Source organism: Amaranthus tricolor, chromosome 17 (genome assembly GCF_026212465.1).
Source record: "Amaranthus tricolor cultivar Red isolate AtriRed21 chromosome 17, ASM2621246v1, whole genome shotgun sequence".
NCBI lineage: Eukaryota > Viridiplantae > Streptophyta > Magnoliopsida > Caryophyllales > Amaranthaceae > Amaranthus > Amaranthus tricolor.
This window is the reverse complement of record NC_080063.1, coordinates 20,150,494-20,173,444: the sequence shown is the minus strand read 5'-3', so window position 1 is coordinate 20,173,444 and position 22,951 is coordinate 20,150,494. Positions and strand designations below refer to the sequence as shown.

Genomic DNA, 22,951 nt, shown 5'->3' with positions numbered 1-22,951 from the left:
TAAATCTTGATGAGTGAGTCTTGAATCTATCAGTTTAGTTTATAGTAGTCTTGATGAGTATTTAATATTAATAAGATCCTCTCCTCCATTCCATAGCTTTTCTACTTTTACTTTCTTCATTCAAACTCTCTCTCTAAACTTCTCTTCAGATCTTCAAGTACACTTTCTCTCTCCTCATTCACTATCGTACCTTTTCGTTTCTGATGATTTTTCAATGATAATTCAGTTCAATTTAACAACTTTCTAACTTTCTTTCATTTGTTCATTTATAGGAAAATTAAGATGTCAAAGACCGGAGCTTTTGATCTGGCCAGTGGTGTTGGCGGAAAGATCGAGAAAGATGATGTTCTCGCTGCCGTTGAGAAGTATTCTTTCCCTTTCTATTTACTGCCACTGTCCAATTTTATTGTTTTTGTAAAAAGAAAAATGGGATATCTTGTTTTGCATTTACTTGCGATTTGGTATACTTTAGAATTATAGTAAATGCACCTGAATATTTTTATTAATGTATCCAACCAACAATTTACAATCATCAATTTTCAACTAATTGTTGCTTGTTTGATTGAATCTATCTTGAAAATTGATGGTTTGTTTCATTAATTGACTTCAATTGTACTTTTTATTTGTTGTTGTTGTTGTTGTGAAAATACACAAGAAAGACTGAAAAAGAGAGCTAAGATGTGATTGAGATTATATACAATGAAACAGTAGCAAAGACTTCACCATTACTGCTTCCAATAAGTTTTTATGCTCCTCAGATTTTAGTACTTTATTACAGAAGAGAAAGATTTTACAATCTATTTTAGAAAAGAGGAAAAACTAGATACAATTATCATCCAAATGAGAAGCATACATCCTATATATATAGATGGCTGGCTAACAACTCATTACAAGAATCTGTTATAACAGAATCTTGTTATAATAGAATCAAAGAATTTGTTATATAAGATTGTTGAGGTGGCATATGAACAAGAACCCAAAATACCCTTATATACTAACAGCTGTAGACTGTCTATTTAGGTTGGGTTTACTAGATTTGTACTAGGTTTTTGTTGGGAACTCTTTACTTGTTAGTGTAGTGTACAATGTTTGATTTTGACTTAAAAGTTTTCTATTTGGTGGGGAAGTCTTGTCGGATGAAGTAATGTTTCGTTTACATGAGTTATCTCCTGCTCCGAAGCATAATGATTTCATCAATCCATTAATGAATTAACAATTAACAATATCACAACTCGAAATGGAATAATTTTTTGAATCATGATGTTGATAGTATTTTAGTTCAAATGGTAATTGGTTATGATGTGCTTTACATGAAATTGCCACCCTAAATAGTGAAGTATACTATCATATGATAATTTGTCTCGTCATCTTACCTCAAGTATCCGTGTTGGGCACTTGACACTCCGACAAGGAAATAGAATCCTTAACCCACTTGTCAGTTGTAAAACCGATACACCAGTCATTATGAAATATACTCAGACATAGACAGAGAAGAAAACACCATGTGATACGTTGTCATAGAGAGGCATGGAGTTCGATTTTCACAAAACTAGCAAACAAGTTAAGCTGATATGCATTTGCAAGTATTTGTGTGTGAAGGACTCATAAATATAGTCTTTAAAACATGGAATATGTTTTGTGTCTATAGTTTTTTGCTATGACATGTTGGACACTTGGACGTGCTTGACACACACATGTATCCGAGTAACATAGATGCTCATTCATTGGAACACATATTTATTATATGATGCTAAATCCATATGTAGGATATCGTATTGTACATTTCATGTTTACAAACTAAAATGCAAGTACTTGTCTCATCTTGCATCAAGTAACAAGTGATATTTTGTTGTCTCAGGTATGAGAAATATCATGTCAGTTATGGAGGAGAAGATGAAGACAGAAAATCTAACTACACGGACATGGTAATTAACACTAGTTCTTTTGTTTACGATTTTTTGATTTGGAGGCCGTGTCTGTTCCCGTGTCTTTTATAACATCTTCTCTTGTATTATGAACTTCTATTAATTTTTCAAAGAAGTCATTGTGGGAGGTAGTATCAAACGTAAGACAGATAGGAATCACATGTTGTGAAGAAGTGCCCTTGCTGCCTAGGTAGTAGATACTATTGACCGAGTTGCGGGAAGTGTAGCCAGCATGACCAATTTATAAAGAGTAATAAGCGTTTCTTATTGTACGGTAAGGGTAAAAAAGGAATGTTTCTTCCGTTTATAGAGAGCATGTGAAATTTATTTATCCGATGATCATATAATCATCTTTTGCTTACTGATTAAGTTTATTGGAAAAAAATACATGCTTTTTAAAATTGTATTGCAAAGCAGACCACGAGCATTGCTTCATTTAAAGGAGTTGGCTTTACCTCTTTCTGTTATTGCTTTTAAAGGCTGACTCTTTAACGCGTGGCTTGATACTAAACGGGATGGACATGAACAACTTACTCTTATTCTATTGTTCCGATTCTTCTAACACTTTCTATTCTAAGGTCTAATGTTTATATTTAGCTGAAGTGACGATTCTACATTCATTAAGCTGAAATAATTTGATTAAGAATTATTTTCTTCTTTTCATAGTAACGTATACCTAATGAGCTGTATATCCTGGTGTGTTCTAATGACAGGTCAATAAGTATTACGATTTGGTTACTAGTTTCTATGAGTTTGGCTGGGGAGAGTCCTTTCATTTTGCTCACAGGTTTGCCTTTGTGTCTACAACATTTTATTCATGTCACATTGCCCTGTTTGGCTGTTCCTTCAGTTTGTACCTTTTATGGGAATGGGTTTATATGTAACTTTATGCTGGCAGATGGAATGGAGAATCTCTCCGCGAGAGCATCAAACGCCACGAGCACTTTCTTGCTTTGCAACTGGGATTGAAGCCTGGGCAAAAGGTTGTTTTTCCTTTTCTTTGAGCTGTTGGTATAAAGTTTTCAGCTGTGACGTTTAGTTTCAATGTTTTTCTGAATTTTGGTGTTATTTTTTCCTTTTCTTTGAACTGTTGGTATACAGTTTTCAGTGCAGTGACGTTTAATTTCAATGTTTGTCTGAATTTTGGTGTTTCAATATATTATCAGGTATTGGATGTGGGATGTGGTATTGGAGGACCACTCAGGGAAATTTCTCGATTCAGGTAAAACTATTGGTACATAACTTTAAGCGCTTATTTGTTCTTAGCTCTTAAGTCTTGTTACTTTGTCTGCTTGACCCTTGAGGCATACTATCAGTTTACATTGTTCATTTGCACTATCAAAAGTATTGCAATACACTCTGAGGTTTTGGTACATAACACAGTTTGATACTTTGATTGATTACTTGTCAATATGCGGAAATTTAGTTGAAACTTTGAAGGTGAAGCTATCTACTTTTAGGCTATATCGATGACTGTTTCGTTCGCCAATTTAGCAATCAGCATTATTGAATAAACTGGCATCATTGCAACTTTGTAACTGCTATGCAGCACTGCTGAATGCTGATGCGTATAGCCTATAGTTGGTTAGAATATTCTGTGTAATATAAAGCTAAATGTCCAGAGCATTTTGGTCATATGTTTTATAGGTTTTTAGACAAATAGTTCTGTATGAAAATCTGAAATTGCCATATTTTTTGCAGCTCAACATCTGTGACTGGTTTGAATAACAATGAATATCAAATAACAAGGGGGAAGGTATATTCCCACTGTCACTGGCTGCTCTTTCATGCCATCATTGTTTTTTTATTGCTCCGATTGATGGATTAGATTTTCACTTATTGGGAAAAATGTATCTGTATAAGCTTATACCTTTACTGCATGACAGGAACTGAACCGGATTGCAGGGGTCGACAAGACTTGTAATTTTGTCAAAGTAAGGTTCAACCACACTATCGGGATTAAACCTAAGCAAATGTTGCTCAAAAGAGTGCAGAGATACTCTACTGCGTTGGAATAACGTTTGCTTTATTTCAACAATTTTCAGGCTGATTTCATGAAAATGCCATTCAGTGATAATACATATGACGCTGTGTATGCCATTGAAGCAACATGCCATGCACCTGATGCTGTACGTTCCTCCATAGTCTTCCTTCTTCCTCAATGTTTTGTATTCCTAAAAGCTAATATTGCTCACATTTATAATATTTCATCCTTGTTGGAGAAAAGCTTGGGTGCTATAAAGAGATATACAAAGTGTTGAAGCCTGGGCAACATTTTGCTGCATATGAGTGGTGCATGACAGATGCCTTTGATCCCAATAATCAGGAACACCAGAAAATCAAGGTTGTTATACAAAAAGTGATGTGTGCCGTGTTTATAGTAGTTAATTAAACATGAAATTACGTGTTAAAAATTTAGTTTAAATAATTTTGTAAGATTGTCGCTGTTGTGATGCGTTCAGGCAGAAATTGAGCTTGGTGATGGGCTTCCGGACATCAGATCAACAAAACAATGCCTTGATGCTCTAAAAAAAGCAGGATTCGAGGTTGGAGTCCATAGTATTTTGATGGGGTGTGATTTTACTTTCTATTTCGTTGGATTATTAAATTTTGGATAATTGTCCCTTGATTAAAGGTGATTTGGGAGAAAGATCTTGCAGCTGACTCTCCAGTTCCTTGGTACTTGCCTTTGGATACAAATCACTTTTCTTTGAGCAGTTTTCGTTTAACTTCTTTAGGACGTTTCTTCACGAGAAACCTGGTATGATTATAATGATTATTTTTTTAAAACTCTTCAAAGTTGCCTTGTACGCCATTTTAATTTTAGCTATTGTGTGTATCTTTCTTTTGCAGGTCAAAACTCTAGAATTCATCAGGCTTGCTCCTAAGGGGAGCCTAAGAGTTCAATCTTTTCTAGAAAAAGCTGCTGAAGGACTTGTTGAGGGTGGAAGGTTAGTCTCATGTTTGTCGAACTGAAAACGTGAATTTATTTGTTGCAAGACTTCTATCCTTCCCGACTGCATGTTGAATCATGTTTGTTTACAGGAGAGAGATCTTCACGCCCATGTACTTCTTCTTGGCTCGGAAGCCAATTTCAGATAGCTAGTAAGAAGTAATTGTAGACTGATTTGGATTCATACCTTCAGCGCAAGTTGTGAGTAGGAGGTATATATGGACTGATCTGGATTCAAGCTTCAATGCGGTCTTTTGTGTAGCTTTTAGCTCATGTAGAATGTTGCTTGCTCACTAGGGTCTTTTTCTTCTTATACCTCTCGTTTATTTCATTTCTGTTTCTAGCATATCGTTTTCACTTTTCACCATATGCTCTTGTACTCTCTAACTTCGACAAAATGATGGCTTGATATTGTCAATGTGAAATTTTGCTGCATTATCACTTCTCAGTTAGTTTACCATTTCAAACAATCAATGAATTTGGCTTCCCAGCCGTCCTAGGTAGCGAATCTATACAATTGCGACACTGCACCTAAACGATGTGGGATATATAATGCTCGAGAAGTAATTGTTTTTTTACGATTCCCCTGTATGCTAAGGTTGATTCTCCCTCTCCTTCCTCTGCCTAGCTATTAGCTACAAGATGATTCAAATTTTACAAAATGAGCAAAACCAGAAACTAGGAAAAGGAACAATATCAGCGAAATGAAGTACACAAAAGTAATCTTGCAGGTTATCAAATTTCCCCAACATTTTATGTAACTTCAAAGTCCTCTTTTAATAGGAAGGGATATTTTATATGGTAAGCAGCAATTATTGCAAAAGATTAGTTGGTAGCAATTTTTTAATTTTTTTCCACAAAATAGCACTTAACTTTAGAAAACTTACTACAGTAACATTAGAGAGGTAAAAACGTTTAATTTTTGATAAATTTTGGTGAAAGTCATAAATGTCCCTAATAAATCCCAAATATAAAGCCCAACTTAACAGAAATTAAAGTTAACGGAAGAGTTGAGTGTTATTTTGTGGAAAAAATTGGGATTTATTAGGGGCATTTATGACTTTTACCAAAATTTAACGGAATCTAAATGTTTTTACCTCCATAATATTATTGTAGTTAATTTTCCAAGAGTTGAGTTATTTTATAGAAAAAATTTTAAGAATTGCTGCCACTCGCTTTTTGTCATAATTAGTATTTACCATATAAAATATCCAGGAATAACATAAAGATAGTAGTATGTAAGATGACATGATAATATCATATATGGAGGACATTTTAGGCCATATCTTCAACATAAGTCCTGTCCATTGCTTAAAGATCCATTCATTTATTTGACTAAGCATAATCGACCAAAAGAACTGTTAACGTAGAAGCAATCCTTGTGCCTATGCGGCTATTGCCCTGTAGTGTTTAGTTTTTACTGGGGAAGGTAGTACTGTAATAGATATTACTTGTAGGTAATAGGTTAGCCACTAAATCTGTCTTGCAATATGAGCCGTTGATTATGGGAAGAATCTTTCTTCCATGCGATTTGGAAGTAATCGTATTCCCACACAATTTTCTTATGCTATGTCATCACTCATGTGAGGTGCATAATTTTAATATAAAATAATCTTTTTATTTTAATATAAATTAATGTTTTTATTACCCCCTACAATTTGACAATTTGCTATGGCCTGTGGCCTTGGGTTAAGAAAGGGTACTACTATCTTATTTGTTGCTTGGCTCAAAAGAGATCTCGAACAATTCATTTATAGTGTATGCTGAGATGGATGTATGATAATGCTTTGATGGATAGGATAAGAAATCAGAAGTTCAGGGAGAAGTTAGGGGTTGCACCTTTCTCCGCAAAGATGCGGAAAAACAGGTTGAGATGATTTAGACATGTGCAGAGAAAGACCCATGATGCCCCAGTAAGATGGATCGAATGCATCATAGTGGAAGGCAAGAGAAGTCGAGAAAGACCTAGGAAAACGTGAGAAGAACAGATTAAAAGTGATCTGAATGAACTTCACCTTTCCAAGGACCTGACCAGGGATAGGGGCAGTTGGCGGCGCCTTATCTACGTCTTAGATTACTAAACCCGTCCCTCTTACCCATCATTTGTTATTGTTCGTTGCCTTTGATTATCGCTCTTTACCTTCTTCTTTACTTTTATCTTTATTTTTAGTTATCTGTACGTATTTTATTTATTCTATTTGTAAGTTGCAAGTTTTTCTATCTTTAAAGACCTTTTTCGAGCCGAGAGATTCTTTGACCGCACTCTCCTCTAACATATTATTCGCTCTGCCTATGAAAATGCACCTAAACATTTTTGGGAATAATTTATTAGAAAGGAAAATTAAGTTGAAAAATAAAACAAAAAACAAATAAATATGAGTGATTAAAATGAAGTAATATATATATTTATGAATAAAATTATAAGAAAAAGTGGAACCATTCCATTACTAAATAAGAAAAAGGTGTAAAATAAATAAGACAAATTAATATAAATTGATTTTTTTATTTACTTTTTTCGCAAATTCCAATGCAAACATTAAAATCAGACAATTTTAATTGTGAGTTTTTAAAAACTCTAAAAAATTAATATTTATAAAATATATATTAGACAAATCTATCAAGATTCCATATAAATATATTTTTATTATAAAATAATAGGAGTATGAACTTATACTTAAAATTTGACTCTAAATTTCGTAAATTCTATTTATAAAAAACATATGAAAACAAAGAGATTATTATTATTATTATTATTATTATTATTATTATTATTATTATTATTATTATTGCTTCCTTAATAGAATAGAATGTGCAACTATGTATTTTCTTTGTATAGTTACATACTTACATTATTACTCCTAGGTTTTTAGGTCAACATTTTAGGGGTATAAATATTTCCATTTCCTATCATTCTCATATAAAAAGTTAAAGAAACCATTAAAATAGCTCTAGTTAAGACCATAAACATCGTAGAGGATTTAGCTTTCTTTAGTATTTTTTTTACTCCTTTAAACTATTCTCTTGAATGTCCGGAGGAAATAACAATTCTTTTGTCCAAGAGGATTGATCTTGATCCTCTCCATAAAAAGGATGGAGATGGGAGGAAGAGAATTGAGTAGTACACATGTCACAATCTCATTGGTTGCATTTAACTTTGATTTTTGTACAATAGTATTATTTAAAATGATTACTAAAAAAAGGGTAAAGTAAAATTTCAAAACAATTTCGCCCACGACTCTTTTTTTCTCTATAAAATGAACCAAACTTTGCCTATATTTCACACATTTTTATTTTTTGTGTGAGCTGAATTTTTACGACTAGTAATCCGCTAATTAATTAAATATGCAAATTAATTGGCTAAATAATATTTATTTTTCTGTCACACCAAACAATATGATGATCGTAATTTTACGACACTCTTAGCTACAAGAGAACGGATTCGTGATTGACATATACATGAAGAATGATTTGGTAGAGCATATGTGGGAAAAAAAGTTTGGAAGCTCCTATGAGACTAATTCTCAGAATAAAAAAACGTAATAGTAATTTTTTTTTTAATTCTATGTTTTCTGAAGATTTAATGTATGTACTTTGTTCTAAAATTGAATATTTTTTTTGATTGCAAGACTAATAATCCGCTAATTAATTAATTATACAAAAATTGAATAAATAATATTTATCATTCAATGATTACATAAATTACGATAGTTAAATTTAACGGGAAAAAGAATGTATGGTGGGATATTCACGAGTAGGAGAGAAAAAGTAAAAAAGGAATAAAAAAATATTCCCTTAAATATTGGATAAATTAAAGGAATAGAATGAAAAAATAATGTAAATATTGAAAAAATAATGTAAATATTGAAAATAATATGTCAAATGAAAAAAAAAATATTGTGAGGAGAATATATTTGTCCTCTTTATTGTTCATGCTCTAACAAAATGAGTTTTAAATGAATGGACGATGGTATTAGACATTATTATCAATACATGTAAGCATAAATCAAATACCGTAAAAATCAAAGCTGCAATAATCGATTCTCAATCATCACAATAAATAATAACAAATCCAAAAATCATTCTCCATTTCTCAAAATTGTGTATAACATTAACCGTTATTTTTTTTGTTTTGGTTATAAACAAATCTAACAAATAGAATTAAAAACCAAATCCTTTGTATAATCAATCCCAGAAGATGAAGCTCCTTTGCAACACAAAACGCCACCGTTTTGAGATGGAAATTGATGGAGAGAACCGGAATTAGTATCTGGAGGAGGAGGGTGATAATACATCCGGGCAGTTTGCGGGCAGTGAGAATGAAATCGGGCAGCTATTCTTATCCCTGCATCTAACAACTCTGTATACTTCGCCATCTTTTTTTTTTTTTTGAATTTTCCTTTGAAGTTTCTCTCTTCTTCCAGTGATTTTTCTGAAAAAAATCTTTGGAAGAGAGAGAATGAGAGAAAATCAAAGGAAAAGGAGAAAGAATGAAAGAAATTTGCAGGAAATAAAGAAGAAAATGTGAGAACCCTAAAAAATGGGGCCTTTTCTAAAAGGGTTGGTCTTGAGTTGTTGGAAACTTGGAATGGGAGGGAAGGATCCTTGGTTATTTATAGTAGGTAGGGTTTTACTTTGCAGCTGTTTCCTTGGAATTTTCTGTTTTCTTCATTAGTCCTTTTCTTATATTTTTATGAGGTCTCTTAAATATCATATGTACCCTTTTTTGTTTAAATGCGTATTGGTCTCTTCAGCACCCAACTGTTACACTTACACATGAATTCTTACCTAATTTGACTTTATTATCCTAATAATTGTGTTAGTTTCATGGTTTATATAATTTGCTTTTTGAATATTATAAGTACTCTTACTATTTTTTTTAATTTATTTTATTTTGACAAATGCATGTATGAAAACTTATTAAGTTAAAGTAGTAAACATGCACATGCTCAATATCGAATGTATTGCACTTTATATTACAAGTATAAAAATTTGTGCATGCATGGAATTTTTAAATTAAAATATATAAAAAATTATGATTTTAAGAATACAAATTCAAGTATAAATTATATTTATCAAGTTTGAATTTTTTCATTAAAATGTGATAGTTTTTACAAAAATATAATGATATTTAGAGGATTGAGAAATTGATGTAAACAATAATATAAGTATAAATAACAATTCATTTTAAATAAGCAATAAATATTTTTTTTATTAATAATAACAGTTTAAAAGATTTAAAACACCTTTTATGATTATAAATGTCACCACTCTTATGACAAATTAATTATATTCAACAACTATCAAAATTAATCTAGTTTTTATAGTTGATAATAAGACATATTGTTAACTATAAAGAAGTTATATTTATTCATAAAAGTATAACATAATCTTATTATTATCCTTACTTCTTTTCCTATTCTTATATGATTAATATCTATGATTATTATAGTACCCTAATTACTCTAAATTCAGCAAATATTAATTTCAAATTATTTTATTATTAGATTAAATATGGTAATTAACTAAATGGAAGATTGATTATATTATATTGAAATTAATTAAATTTTTTAAATATGGTAATTAATTAAGTTTTTTTCTTCTTCTAGAAATTGATAACTTGCTTAAGTATATGCCATGTAGGTGAATTTAACCAATAAGAATTTTTCAATTGTCAAAGCTTCTCTTAAACTATTACCTGTTATTACATATACATCTTTAATATATAGTATGATTCTTATATGATTAATATCTATGATTATTATAGTAGCTATGTATTGTAAATTTAAGCAAACATTAATTTCAAATCAATTTATTATTAGGTTACACATGGCAATTAACTAAATGAAAGATTAATTATATTATATTGAAATCAATTAATGTTTTTAAATAAGGTATTAGTTAAGTTTTTTTTTTTAAGAAATTGACAACTTATTTAAGTATATGTCACGTAGTTGAAATTTAACTAATAGGAATATTTCAATTGTCAAAGCTTCTAGTATGGTTCTTATAGGATTAATATCTATGATTATTATAGTATTGTAAATTTAAGCAAACATTAATTTCAAATCAATTTATTATTAGTTTAAATATGGCAATTAACTAGGTGAAAGATTTATTATATTATATTGAAATCAATTAATGTTTTTAAATAAGGTAATTAATTAAGGTTTTTTTAGAAATTGACAACTTGTTAAGTATATGTCACATAGTTGAAATTTAACCAATAGGAATTTTTCAATTGTCAAAGCTTTTCTTAAATTGTCACTTGTCATTATATACATCATCTTGAGTTTTGCTAGGTAAATAACATTTAATTAGTAGTTTTGACCGATCCTACCGTTCCTACCAATGATCCTAACCGATCCTGCCCACGATCCTAGCCGATCCCATCGATCCTAGTTGATTTCGATCCTATGCCCGATTCTAGTCGCTGGCACCAATCTGGGTCATAAGATTGTACGATCCTACGATCCAGATTGCGATTTTGATAACCATGTCACCGTGATTAACTTATATTTTCTACATCATCTTTAATAGATAGTATGATTGTTATAATAAATCATATAAATACTTTACCTAATGTTGCTCCAATTTTAACAAAATTCAAAATCTAAATTAGGTAAATATTGTCTTGTAATCAACTATCATCATTAAAATAATTTCATTTGTCGAAGCTCCTTAAAAATGGCATTTGTCATTTTTTTATCATTTTTATGATTTATGATTTATGATTTATGATTATGCGTACGGTTATTATTTTTCAAACTGAATACAAAATGTATGTTAAGTTTATCTACGTTTGACTATACACTCACCTTAAAAATAGCGAAATATTACCTATTAATCAAGAAATCTATTCTTATCAGGAGTACTATATAAAAATATATTAGCTACTTACATGTTCAGAAATATAAATTGTATTAAGAATTATCGGTCTAAGTAGTTTTATTTGGATGTTTTCTTTTTTTTTTTTTGCAAGATTCTCTATATTAAAACGCACAAGTCAAAGAAACCATAGTTAGTTTTACTGTCATCATCAATAAATCGGACAAAATCCTTACAAAAATTATTTAAATTATAATATGATAAAGACATTAATCAAATAATCCACAAAAAATAATGATAATTTTAAAATGTATTTTCCATGTAGTCTTAAATACAATTTTTTTTGATAAGAGAATAAAATACATAAACAAATATTCCATTCATCCCCTGAATTTGTCATATTTTTCTTTTTTGTCTGTTTGGATTAATTTGTTGTATTTAATTTTATGAAAATGTTCCCTCACACGGTTCTTTGAAATATCTTTATCCTCGAATTATTCTCTTGTTTTCGTTTTTCTCTTAAGAAAAAGTTTAGTATGAAGCCCTGAGATGTAGCGTATTTAAGTTATACACCCTGGAATCCTGGATCATTACATAGACTCGGTGTGATATTGCATGTGAAGGGAAGGGAAGGAGCGTTGAATTGGGGGAGCCCAAATGGTTCAAAGAACCGCGTCATTATTATTTTAAAGCTACGCTAGTCGTTGCTGACTTGCTGGTGATTGTTGTCTAACATCTCATTAAATTTACGACCCGTTTGATAGGTGGCAATAAATAGTGGAAATGAAAAAATTAGTGTAATTTTGATTGAAAAATCTATTGCTTACTTTAATGTTCATGCTTGTCCTACTTCAATCATCTTATTTTCTTCATAAAATTCATTCTTATGCATTACTACTGGGAGGGATGGTATTAGATGGTAATGGAAGTTTGTAAGCAAAAAACTTTTTCGTGATCAAAGTTTCTTTACCATGAGAATGATATAGAAATTTTGATGAAATTTTACATTATAAGTCAATTCCATTACTACCATTTAGTACCACTAATCAAACGAACCCTTATAGGACTAGCTACCAAGTACCTACTTTTTTGCTCAACTACTCTTTTCTTTGAAGTATTTGAAAAATGAATGAAAAAAACAAAGTAAATACTTAGAGAGTAAAATTTGGTGTAAATTTATATATAAACTCATACAATATACAAAATTGTTAATATAAAATCATACATAACTAAAAAATTTAATAAATAATACAAAATATATATTATAAAACAATTTTATTAATGTTAAATAATTTAGCCCTATTCTTTCAACCATTTAAAACCACTTTTTAAAAACTCAATTAAATTAAAATAAAATACTTAATTTAAAAATAAATAACAAAAAAATAAATAGCTGAACTACTCGATAGGTAAACTTAACATTATGCACATAATAATCACTTGCTATCATCCACTTTATATATATCATTTAGAATTTTACACTATTTAACAATTATTTTTAATTTATATTTTACTTTAAGCTATTATAAATTAAAACATAGTCAAATAAGAATTTACTTGTTTTGTTTCAACGTAAGTTTCAATCATTATCTATTTACTCAAAATAATTTCTATTATTAGTTATCCATAATAATATTAAATATGAAGTGTATTTTATGGAAGGTAGCCTTAGAGGGCAAGTGGTTGCGTATAAGCCGTACGAAGACAAAATATTTGCGATTGCGACTTCAGTGGGACAGTATCGATAGGGGAGCCAAAGGTGACCATAGGGGGAGAAGTTGTTGCATGTACGTGCAAGTTCAAATATTTGGGATCGATGATTCAGAGTAATGGGGAGATTGATGGAGACGTTTCTAATCGTATACAGACGGGATGACTTAAGTGGCGAGTAGCAACGGGGGGCTTTGTGATAAAAAATTCCTTAGTTGATTAAAGGGTAATTTATCGCGTTGCAATTAAACCGGCTTTGTTGTATGGGACAAAATATTGGCCCGTAAAGAAAGTTTTCGAACAGAGGATGAAAGTAACAAAAATGCGTATACTGAGGTGGATATGTGGTAAATCCGTAAAGGTATGATGGATAGGATAAGAAACCAGGAGCTCAGGGAGAAATTAGGGGTTGCACCTCTCTCTGCAAATATGCGGGAGAACAGGTTGAGATAGTTTGACGTGTATGCAGAGAAAGACCCATGACGCCCCAGTAAGAAGGATCGAACGCATCATAGTGGAGGGCAAGAGAAGCCGAGGTAGACCTAGGAGAACATGGGAGGAGTACATTAAAAGTGACCTGTACGAACTTCACCTCTCTAAGGACCTGACCAAGGATAGGGCTAGTAGGCGGCGCCTTATCCACATCTTAGATTACTAGACGTGTCCATCTTAACCACCTTTGTTACTATTCTTTGCCTCTACTTATTGTTCTTTACCACCTCTCTCAGCATTATCGTATTTTTAGTTATTTGTATGTATTCTATTTGTTGTGTATATTTCTTTAGTTGTTTACTATTCATGATTAACGTGGGTGTTATTTGCAAGCTTTTGGATAGTTGCAAGTTCCTCTCTCTTTGAAGACACTTCTTGAGCCGAGGGACTCTTTCACCGCACTCTCCTCTATGAGTATAAACTGCCGTCTTTCTTCCCTCCCCAGACCCTAACCATAGTTGTCTATGAACGGGATGTACCGAGTATGATAAATTGCAAATAATAGAAAAAGTACACCTCATATTTGAAATAAAATAGGAGTAATCAATAATTTAGATTATAATAACCTATTGAATAATAGGTGAAATTATTGATGTTTACTTTTAACTATAAACTTTCTCACTCGAAATTTAATTGCTCTAAGCCTATGAGAGATGAGATGATAGTTTAACATAATAGATTACTAGTTGTCCTAGTATCTAAAAAAAATTAACATTAATAATTTAACTTTTCACAACTAGATAAATATTAAATTATTAAAAAATAATTTAAAAATAAAATTATTACTGTGGTGAAATTATAAATTTCAATTTTACTTGGATTTATGCGACAATACTGAAAACTTATAAAAGACAAGATTTGCAAGACCCACAGGTCACAAGCGAGTGACTAGTGAGCAACTAAGAAGGTAAATTCAAACTCATAGTCACAACTAAACTAACTGGCGTTTACAAAGCTCCCTAAATTCCCTTCATTCTGTTTCTGTGTCATATCTCCTTACTCTCTCCGTATTACATAAAGAAATCATCCAAATTATCTCCAACAGATATTCTTCATCAACCCTTGATCAATTTTATGGAGAAAATGCTTGTAAAATCACCTAATCTGAGCTTGTTATCGTCGTCTTTTCTGCCGTCAATGTGTTCGAAGAAATGTTTGAATAAAGGAAATCAGAAAAGAGTAAAATTGTCAAATGGGTTTCGCGTAAAAGCAAAGAAAACCGGGGAATCCTCGTTAAAGGGTCTTCAAAAACAGCAGAATAAGGAGTTATCCAGGATAATGTGGACTGAGGCAGCAATTAAAGCTATAGAGAGAAAATCAGGATCTAGAAAGTATAAAAATTTGTGGCCAAAAGCTGTTTTGGAAGCTTTAGATGAAGCTATTAAGCAGTACAAATGGGAGTCTGCTCTCAAGGTGAGTTGGGTTTTCTTCTCTTTGTTTTCTTTGCTGGAATTTTGGATGAATTATGTAGTCTGATGGCTTTAAGTTCAGCCATCTTGTAATGATTGTATATGAATTATGAATTATGAAGTATGGACTATGGACTATAGATTGCTATGCTCTGTCGTGTGATCTCTGAGATTTTATGGGTTCTTAATTATGATAGTATAAGAAAGTGATGAGTATGATTATGAATATCCAGCTTCTTTTTGGTGTTTGTGCTACTGTACATTCAAATTTTTTAGGGTTTTCCACGAAAACATGCAAGCTTCTCATGTCATTTCTGTAGAAAATTGTAAAGAAGCCGACTCATTTTGAGCTGATTGAATGTAGTTATCTGCACCCACATTGGCTTCTGAGAAATTCGTTTAGGTATTCTATGTAGCAGTTTTCTGTTGTCTTAGGCAATCATGGATTAGTTTTGGAATCGTTGTGAAAGAGTATTCAAGGCTAAACAATCAATCTTGAATTGCCCAAGATCAACGGTAAGTGACACAAAACCAAAAATTAGGGATTTAAGGCAACAAAAGTAAAATCAATGCAAATCAATCAACACCAAGAGTTACCTAGGTTCACCCAATGTGAGCTACGCCCTCCCCAGGCTTATAAGTGTTACAATGGAGGTTCTCCAAGAGTTCTTGAAGAACTCAATTGAGGTCTATAATAGAGGTTTTCTAAGAGTTGAAGACTTTTTTTAGTGTTTAGGGCTAGAGGTTAGGATTACAATTGAGAGGGACTAAACTTAAAATTGGATTAAATTAGGATTTGAGTGTATTGGGTATTATTTATAAATTATACCCCCAATTACATTCATTTGACTTAGGATAAAAAATAGGGCAAAGCACAAAACAGATCAAAACGCGGATGCCGAGTTGACTTTCGGGTGGCCAACCATGAAACTGACTCAACTTTCATCTGCCCAATTCTGAAAAACCAGCACAATAAGCCGATTCAGCTTTGAGGCACTATGAAGGTAAGCTGACTCGACTTTTACCTTCTGCCTCAAAGCTTTATCTTTTCCTTCCTTTCCTCAGTTACCCTTTTGGCTTCCCAAACCAATCCTCATACATAGCCAATGCTTACCGCACACTTAGATTCGATGCCTGAATATGAATCAGCCACCTACTCAAAGGCATACATAACACTTTTGATGAGGTTAATGTTGATTTTCGTTCTTATTCATGACTGAATAAACCAACCTGAAGTAATATAATTTTCAAGGATGGGTAACCTAGATGTGAGGCTACAAGACTTGTTACCTTTGTTGCTTTTGCTCTTATATGCTCTAGGCAAGCTGAAGTCAAGCCATTTATTATTGTTCTTGTAATGTCAAAGACTGATTGGGATTGACCTCATTTAATCTAACTCCATGGTATGGTTGTGACTTTACATACTGGTTCCACAATAAGGATCTAAAATTTTAGAAGCTTTTGTGTATTCCTTACTCAATTGATATAACATTCATAGATGTTAAATGTATAACTTTAGTTTTGATGTCCAAAGATGTCATTCCAAGAAAGAGTTCTGGACATATTTTCCTGTATATACTTGAATTGAGCTTGTGTTCTGTTTCTTGCGTTGTTTGCTGACTTCCATATTCTGCAGTTATAACTTATAAGCTTATAGTCAGCTTTCATTCTCATGTATTTCCGTTTTTTTAAGCACCTGGTAGACACTAATTAATACTTGTGGCATTTCTATGATTCCATTTATTTTTGTTTGATTGAATGTTTTCTTTTAGATCCCTAAAAATCATCACTATCTAATCACATAATTGCAAAAAATCATGTCTAACAAAGACGATCTCCTAGATTTTTGGACTCCTGCGCAAACAGCATTGGTACAAACCAAGATGCCAAACATACACAAAGCTTCTGATGATGCTGGGGAAATGTAGGAAAGTGGAGCAGGCTAGCTTGCTTTTTGAGGTGATGCTGTCCGATGGGCTTCAACCTACTGTTGACGTTTTCACTGCGTTGGTAAATGCTTATGGGACATGCGGTCTCTTTAGTGAAGCATTTTCAACCATCAATGACATGAAATCTGTGTATGACTGTAGACCTGATGCTTATACATACTCGATACTTCTTACCTCCTGCATTAAGCACCGCCAATTTGATCTTGTAATTCAGATTCTTGCTGAGATGTCATTTCTGGGAATCAAATGCAGTACAATTACATACAACACTTTAATAGATGGATACGGCAAGGCTAAATTGTTCGAAATGATGGAAAATTTATTATCTGACATGATTGATAGTGACACATGCCATCCAGATGTTTTCACAATGAACTCATTCGTTTCGGCATATGGGAATTGTGGGAAAATTGAGAAGATGGAGAGGTCATATGAAGAGTTTCAGTTGATGGGGATAAGCCCAGATGTGAGGACCTTTAACATCTTAATCAAGTCGTATGGGAAAGCAGGTATGTATCAGAAAATGGAATCTGTTCTGAATTTCATGAAGACACGGTTCTTCTCTCCAACTGTTGTGACATTTAATACTGTAATTGATACATATGGTCGAGCTGGTATTATTGAGAAGATGGATGAATTTTTCCTGAAAATGAAGCATCAGGGTATGAAGCCTAACACCATTACATATTGCTCACTTGTAAATGCTTATAGTAAAGCTGGGAAGTTATCCAAAGTGGACTCAATTCTCAGGCAAGTTGAGAACTCAGATGTGATTTTGGACACTCCATTCTTTAATTGTGTCATTAGTGCTTATGGGCGCGCAGGAAATGTTGATAAAATGAATGAGCTATTCTCGGATATGAAGGAAAAGAACTGTGAGCCAGATTATATAACCTTTGCTACCATGATACAAACATACAATGCCAAGGGGATGACTGAAGATGCAAAAAATACAGAGGCAAAGATGATGTCCTTGCAAAATTTTTCAGGTCTGTGCTTAATACTTATATAGTATTTTACTCATTTGGTCCATGCCATATTACCAATACCAACAGTAGTTTCTTGAAGTGAAATTCTTTTTGCTTTAACCTCAGGACCTAAGCTGCTTGGGTGCTAGTTGATTTTGCTCTGTGGACTACCTTCACGTTTGGCTATCGATGCAAATTGAAAGCTTTGGTGGGCTTTAAGAAGGCTGGCTTGTACTGTTACGGTAATGGTATAACTTCCCCACGCTGTTCATTTATTAGTTTAGATTAGCTTACAGTGTTATTATATGCACTCTTTGTTGGTCACTTGACAAATTTAACCCTTGAATCAAAAGTCTCTTATTACTCCCAAGGATCCCTTACTTGTCATGACCAGAGGCATTAGAATGGCTTCTGTGTTTTATTCGTACTGATCGTGGTTACAGCTTTACTTCACTTAATATAAACCAAATTGGCATCTTATTTTTCATCTTTAGTTCAGTAAAATAAACTTTCATGTGATGCCAATGATTCATGTTTCACGTGTTAGATCAAGTGGAGCGGTTTATTTAACCACTAGCTTGACGATTGTCTGTTAAAGGGCATATGGTAGAATTGCAAACTTAAGAAGTCTGAACAAGGAACTATCTTCCTTTACCAAACTTAATTATGAATCTCTCATTCTCAAGGGGCAAAGGATTATGTGACCTAAGAAAACACAAATAAACTGCAGTTTAATATCGTGATTGAATATGATTTCCTTTCTTGCTGCAATGACAAAGGGGTGCTTGACGTGATTACATATTATATAAATTATAACGCGACAACCCATATTCTGAACATCAATTCATATTCTACAAAAATGTCAAAAAGGAATAACGAGATTGTAAGAGCATGAACTTTATAATCTATGAAATTGTCAAAAGCAAAAAAGAGACTGCTAAAATAAGGAAATCTCCAAGAATTCTATTTGCTGTGGGGTTTAATGTCTGGAAAAAGTCGAATAGACACTGATATCATCGTCAGGACATTAGGATAGCGATATTGTTAAGGAGAAACTTCAAAATGTGGTGGCAAAGGTAAAAATGTACCAGCAACGAGAAAGCAAAGAAGATCATGAAGACGTACAGCAGCTGAACATTCTTCCAGCAGATGCTTGGTCCTGTCCTGAAAGAACGATTCTTTTGCCTTTAAGGGAAGAATTACCAGCAGCCTCAGTTTTATCATTAGCGAGAAGGGCCTTCTTGTTTATAACATGGTATATCTCAGTGAGAACCGTAAGAAAGGCAGTTTCAACGTTAAGAGCCTCAAGAGCAGAGGTTTCCAGAAAGAAAAGGCCTTCCCTCTCAGCAAACTCTTTAGCATCCTCAGTGGATACAGCTCGTAGGGAACCCAGATCTGTTTTGTTTCCTATAAGCATTATGACAATGTTGTTATCAGCATGGCCACGCAACTCCTCCAACCAACGGGAAATATGATCAAATGTCTGGCGCTTGGTGATATCATAGACCAACATAGCCCCCACAGCACCTCTGTAATATGCACTTGTCACTGCCCTGTACCTGCATAAGTTCAAAAGAGTTAATGGGATCATTCCCAGAGATTCTTTTACATGTGCACGGAAAAGATTGAGGAGTATACCTTTCCTGGCCCGCAGTATCCCAAATCTGGGCCTTAATGGTCTTTTGGTCAATAACTAGGGTACGAGTTTGGAACTCAACACCAATGGTGGCCTTGGAATCAACTGTGAACTCATTCCGAGAAAAGCGAGCCAAAAGCTGTGATTTTCCCACAGCTGAATCTCCTATCAGCACCACTTTGAACACATAATCTATCTTTTGATTCAATCCTCCATACAAATTCTTACTGCTATTGTTGGACATCCTTCCCTCCCGTGATCTGATCACAAGTCCTTCTCAATACCTTATCTCTTGTCAACCCCCTTTTATGCTTTCTCCCTTTGTCCAAATAGATATTTAGGGCTGCTTTTCTTTGACAAACCCACCAGGTTTCTCTGTTCTTCTATGACAAACAAAATAGAAAAGGAAAATTGTTCTTTGACTACTTCCAAAGGAAAAAAGGAACTAACTCACAAGAACCGATCAATAAACCTAGAGTTGGAAATATATTGCATCAAGTCAAACCACTCAAGATAATAATGATGTTAAGAAGCAAACATATATTCCAACTAGTATTAGAAGAATATTATATGATAGCCGCCAAGAGTATCATAAAATGATGATTATGATTGTTTTCATTTATTTTAACAGGGAAAGAGGACAGACCAGGCTGTGGAATATATGTTTTCATGAAATAGTATAATACATATGGAGAGAAGACTTGAATCAAGACAACAAAGACAGCACTACTACAGATGTAATCATTTTAATAGTTACAGAGAAGATGACTTAGAGACCGAGTCACGTCCAAAGGCGTATCGATCTATGTCAACTATGGTCCTGCTAACCTAAGGGCATTGTTGTACCTAAAATCCTCTATGAGTTGATAGTAATTTGCTGCTGTTAACAAAAATTTTCTTTTCAGATAGTTTTTTTTTTTGGAAGGCATGTCACATTGACCAAAGTGTACAGAGTAGTTGTAAACATGTAATATATCTACTTGCAATTTTTTAAATCAATAAGTTTCATGATGGTTTTTGGCATGGATGCATGATTTACTTGGTGCCTAACATGTTTCATCTGTCACCCTGCACTCTTGATTTTCATTGTTGGCGTTGACATATATGTATTTTGGTCCTGTTGTGCCCTTCCTGTCTTTGCTTTCAAAGCCTAGTCTGCAGGCTGTATCACGTAGTTCATCGCTTGTAAGGACCCCAGCCATATATCAGCCGAGGTGTTCATCTGTCTCAGTGGCTCGTTTTTAAGATGGACTGAGTCGTTAAAAGTTCAGGGTTTAACCCGTTTGAAGGGTTTTAAGCAAGTCATGTAAGTCTAAGGACTTAACAATTTATAGTGTTTGGAAGTCACAAGGGCTTCAACAACTATATGGAAATCAAAAACCCTAAAAACACTATAGAAAAATAAAAATAGGAAATCAATCCAAAAAACAGTAAACAGAAAAGAAAACAATCTGATACAAAATCTAAAACAACATTTCCATTAATAAAGCTAGTTCATGAATTACTACCAGAAATGATTGATGATAGGCTTCAATCCTTCATCAAACTCAATACCAATTCATACTAAATTAACCAGCAGAAACAAAAGTCTTACTTCAAGTCAGTATATTTTTAATTCTTAATCCTCAAGTACAAAAACACCCATCAATCTGAACAACAATCAAACAGCTTTCTTAGATTCTAGAACATTCTTATCATCTTCCTCTTGGTCCTCCTTCACCATAGCATCACCATCATTCTTAAGAACACCAACTTTAGGGTATTTCTCAATGAACTTAAGCTCCCAATCCTGAAGAACATCAAGCTCAGATTCACTCAATCCCTCAATATTCCCATTAAGATCTTGAGGATCAAAAGACATAAGAGCTAAAGCCCTAGTAGCATCTCTTCCAGCAAACAAAGCATAAGGTCCACCAGGACCATAAAACATTCTTCCTTTAGAAACATCATAAATCTGTCCTTTAATTGCCATTAAAAGAGGCTTTTTTGGGTCTGAACCATCAAATTCTTTAAGCTTTTCTTCAGTAATTTCACCAAGTTGAACAGGTTCCCTTTTAAGATCTTCCTCAAAAGTTTCCTTCATCTTTTGAACTGCCTTGTAATCATCAACCATTACGAACATTCCACTAACAATCTTGTATGTTATAATCATCAAAATTGATATTACAACCAAACTTATTGGAGATAAACCCGTATACTTGTTGATCGTTTCGTCTATCATACCATAGAATCCACCCATTTTTCTGAATCCCAAGTTTTTTCCCCTTATGATCAGATGAGACTTGAGAGTAGCAGAAGAAGACTGCAGTTCTTCTCTACCAACCCTTGCCTCTTTTATTTAATTTTTTCTTTGACGCGTATTCTGAATTCAGGTTTTGGTTGTCTGTTGACTACGATAAGGGATGTTTGGCCTGCCTTTTGAAAATAAAATTTTATTTTTTAAAAGTAATTATGTAGAAACGGTTTCTCGAAACAAAATAAATTTGTTTGGTCTCATATTTTTTGTAACATTTGGAAAATTAATATTTTAAGACGAGTAAGTTTAAGAGAATTATCAGTGCGAGAATGATTTTAAATACACATGACATAAAACATTCTCTATTTAATTTCTTCCCTCTTTTCCTTTTGTTTTATTTTGATTAAAATACCCAAAAATTTCCTTCTCTCTCACGACATTGAACTCAGGCAACAACATAATCACAGCCTCATTCTTGAAGCTCTCCTTCGAACCTCAACAATGGCGCCACTCCTCTGATTCCTTCTTGATTCTCTTCTTCTCCCCTTGATTTTTCAAAGGTAATCTAATCGTTCTTCACCCTCTTTTATTCCTATAGTCTGCGACACACAACTTACACTTCTACCTCCAAAATTTTTGAAATTTAGGGCATAAACCCTTTCTTCTTCGCACATTAGAGCAAAGTAAGCCTTAATCATCTCTTACATTTGGTTTTCGCAAGAAGAACAACAATGGCCGTCGTCTTCTTTGTTTTCGACCTTCGAAGGAAGCCACAGCCCTAACACCATTCCCTTCATCTAATTTCGAAACAACAATGTCGACTATCCATCTGATTTCGCTCCTGGTTT

The 22,951-nt window shown here is 33.0% G+C and overlaps 4 protein-coding genes across 7 annotated transcripts; 2 read left to right on the top strand and 2 right to left on the bottom strand.

The window, feature by feature from the left end:
- Positions 1-5,322, top strand: LOC130804259 (cycloartenol-C-24-methyltransferase). The gene is made up of 14 exons (XM_057668639.1): positions 1-157; positions 273-365; positions 1,859-1,925; positions 2,639-2,712; positions 2,824-2,908; positions 3,092-3,147; positions 3,627-3,681; positions 3,812-3,859; positions 3,971-4,054; positions 4,153-4,269; positions 4,388-4,471; positions 4,561-4,686; positions 4,779-4,876; positions 4,971-5,322. The coding sequence occupies exons 2-14, from the start codon at positions 283-285 to the stop codon at positions 5,029-5,031; spliced, it is 1,038 nt and encodes a 345-aa protein (XP_057524622.1). The 5' UTR covers positions 1-157; positions 273-282; the 3' UTR covers positions 5,032-5,322.
- A 9,457-nt stretch (positions 5,323-14,779) lies between these two features.
- On the top strand, positions 14,780-20,637 carry LOC130803486 (pentatricopeptide repeat-containing protein At3g53170). 4 transcript variants are annotated; one of them, XR_009039912.1, is made up of 4 exons: positions 14,780-15,318; positions 17,157-18,252; positions 18,358-18,473; positions 20,499-20,637. XR_009039912.1 is itself a non-coding variant. In XM_057667599.1 (3 exons), the coding sequence occupies exons 1-3, from the start codon at positions 14,980-14,982 to the stop codon at positions 18,378-18,380; spliced, it is 1,458 nt and encodes a 485-aa protein (XP_057523582.1). In that variant the 5' UTR covers positions 14,780-14,979; the 3' UTR covers positions 18,381-18,815. The 4 variants fall into 4 exon arrangements, 2 of the variants coding, with proteins under 2 accessions (XP_057523582.1, XP_057523583.1); XR_009039913.1 differs by having other exon boundaries at positions 18,358-18,479; positions 20,499-20,636; XM_057667599.1 differs by lacking the exon at positions 20,499-20,637 and having other exon boundaries at positions 18,358-18,815.
- LOC130803487 (ras-related protein RABA4d-like) lies at positions 18,957-20,111 on the bottom strand. Its single transcript, XM_057667601.1, has 2 exons — positions 19,870-20,111; positions 18,957-19,790 (listed from the first exon to the last, which is right to left on the bottom strand). Exons 1-2 carry the CDS (start codon positions 20,109-20,111, stop codon positions 19,343-19,345), a joined length of 690 nt encoding a protein of 229 aa, XP_057523584.1. The 3' UTR covers positions 18,957-19,342.
- On the bottom strand, positions 20,486-22,106 carry LOC130803488 (membrane steroid-binding protein 2-like). Its single transcript, XM_057667602.1, has one exon. It carries the CDS (start codon positions 22,104-22,106, stop codon positions 21,528-21,530), a length of 579 nt encoding a protein of 192 aa, XP_057523585.1. The 3' UTR covers positions 20,486-21,527.
- Between the last annotated feature and the right edge of the window lie 845 nt (positions 22,107-22,951).

What these genes read in the sequence shown, in the direction of transcription:
- LOC130803487 (XM_057667601.1), bottom strand. Translation starts at nt 20,111, where the DNA reads ATGTCCAACAATAGCAGTAAGAATTTGTATGGAGGATTGAATCAAAAG. An exon ending in GATACTGCGGGCCAGGAAAG is followed by an intron (nt 19,791 to 19,869) that starts GTATACTCCTCA and finishes GAACTTATGCAG; the next exon opens with GTACAGGGCAGTGACAAGTG.
- LOC130803488 (XM_057667602.1), bottom strand. Translation starts at nt 22,106, where the DNA reads ATGGGTGGATTCTATGGTATGATAGACGAAACGATCAACAAGTATACG.
- LOC130803486 (XM_057667599.1), top strand. Translation starts at nt 14,980, where the DNA reads ATGGAGAAAATGCTTGTAAAATCACCTAATCTGAGCTTGTTATCGTCG. An exon ending in AATGGGAGTCTGCTCTCAAG is followed by an intron (nt 15,319 to 17,156) that starts GTGAGTTGGGTT and finishes ACGATCTCCTAG; the next exon opens with ATTTTTGGACTCCTGCGCAA. An exon ending in GTCCTTGCAAAATTTTTCAG is followed by an intron (nt 18,253 to 18,357) that starts GTCTGTGCTTAA and finishes CTTTAACCTCAG; the next exon opens with GACCTAAGCTGCTTGGGTGC.
- LOC130804259 (XM_057668639.1), top strand. Translation starts at nt 283, where the DNA reads ATGTCAAAGACCGGAGCTTTTGATCTGGCCAGTGGTGTTGGCGGAAAG. An exon ending in TCCTTTCATTTTGCTCACAG is followed by an intron (nt 2,713 to 2,823) that starts GTTTGCCTTTGT and finishes TTATGCTGGCAG; the next exon opens with ATGGAATGGAGAATCTCTCC. An exon ending in GTTTCTTCACGAGAAACCTG is followed by an intron (nt 4,687 to 4,778) that starts GTATGATTATAA and finishes TTTCTTTTGCAG; the next exon opens with GTCAAAACTCTAGAATTCAT.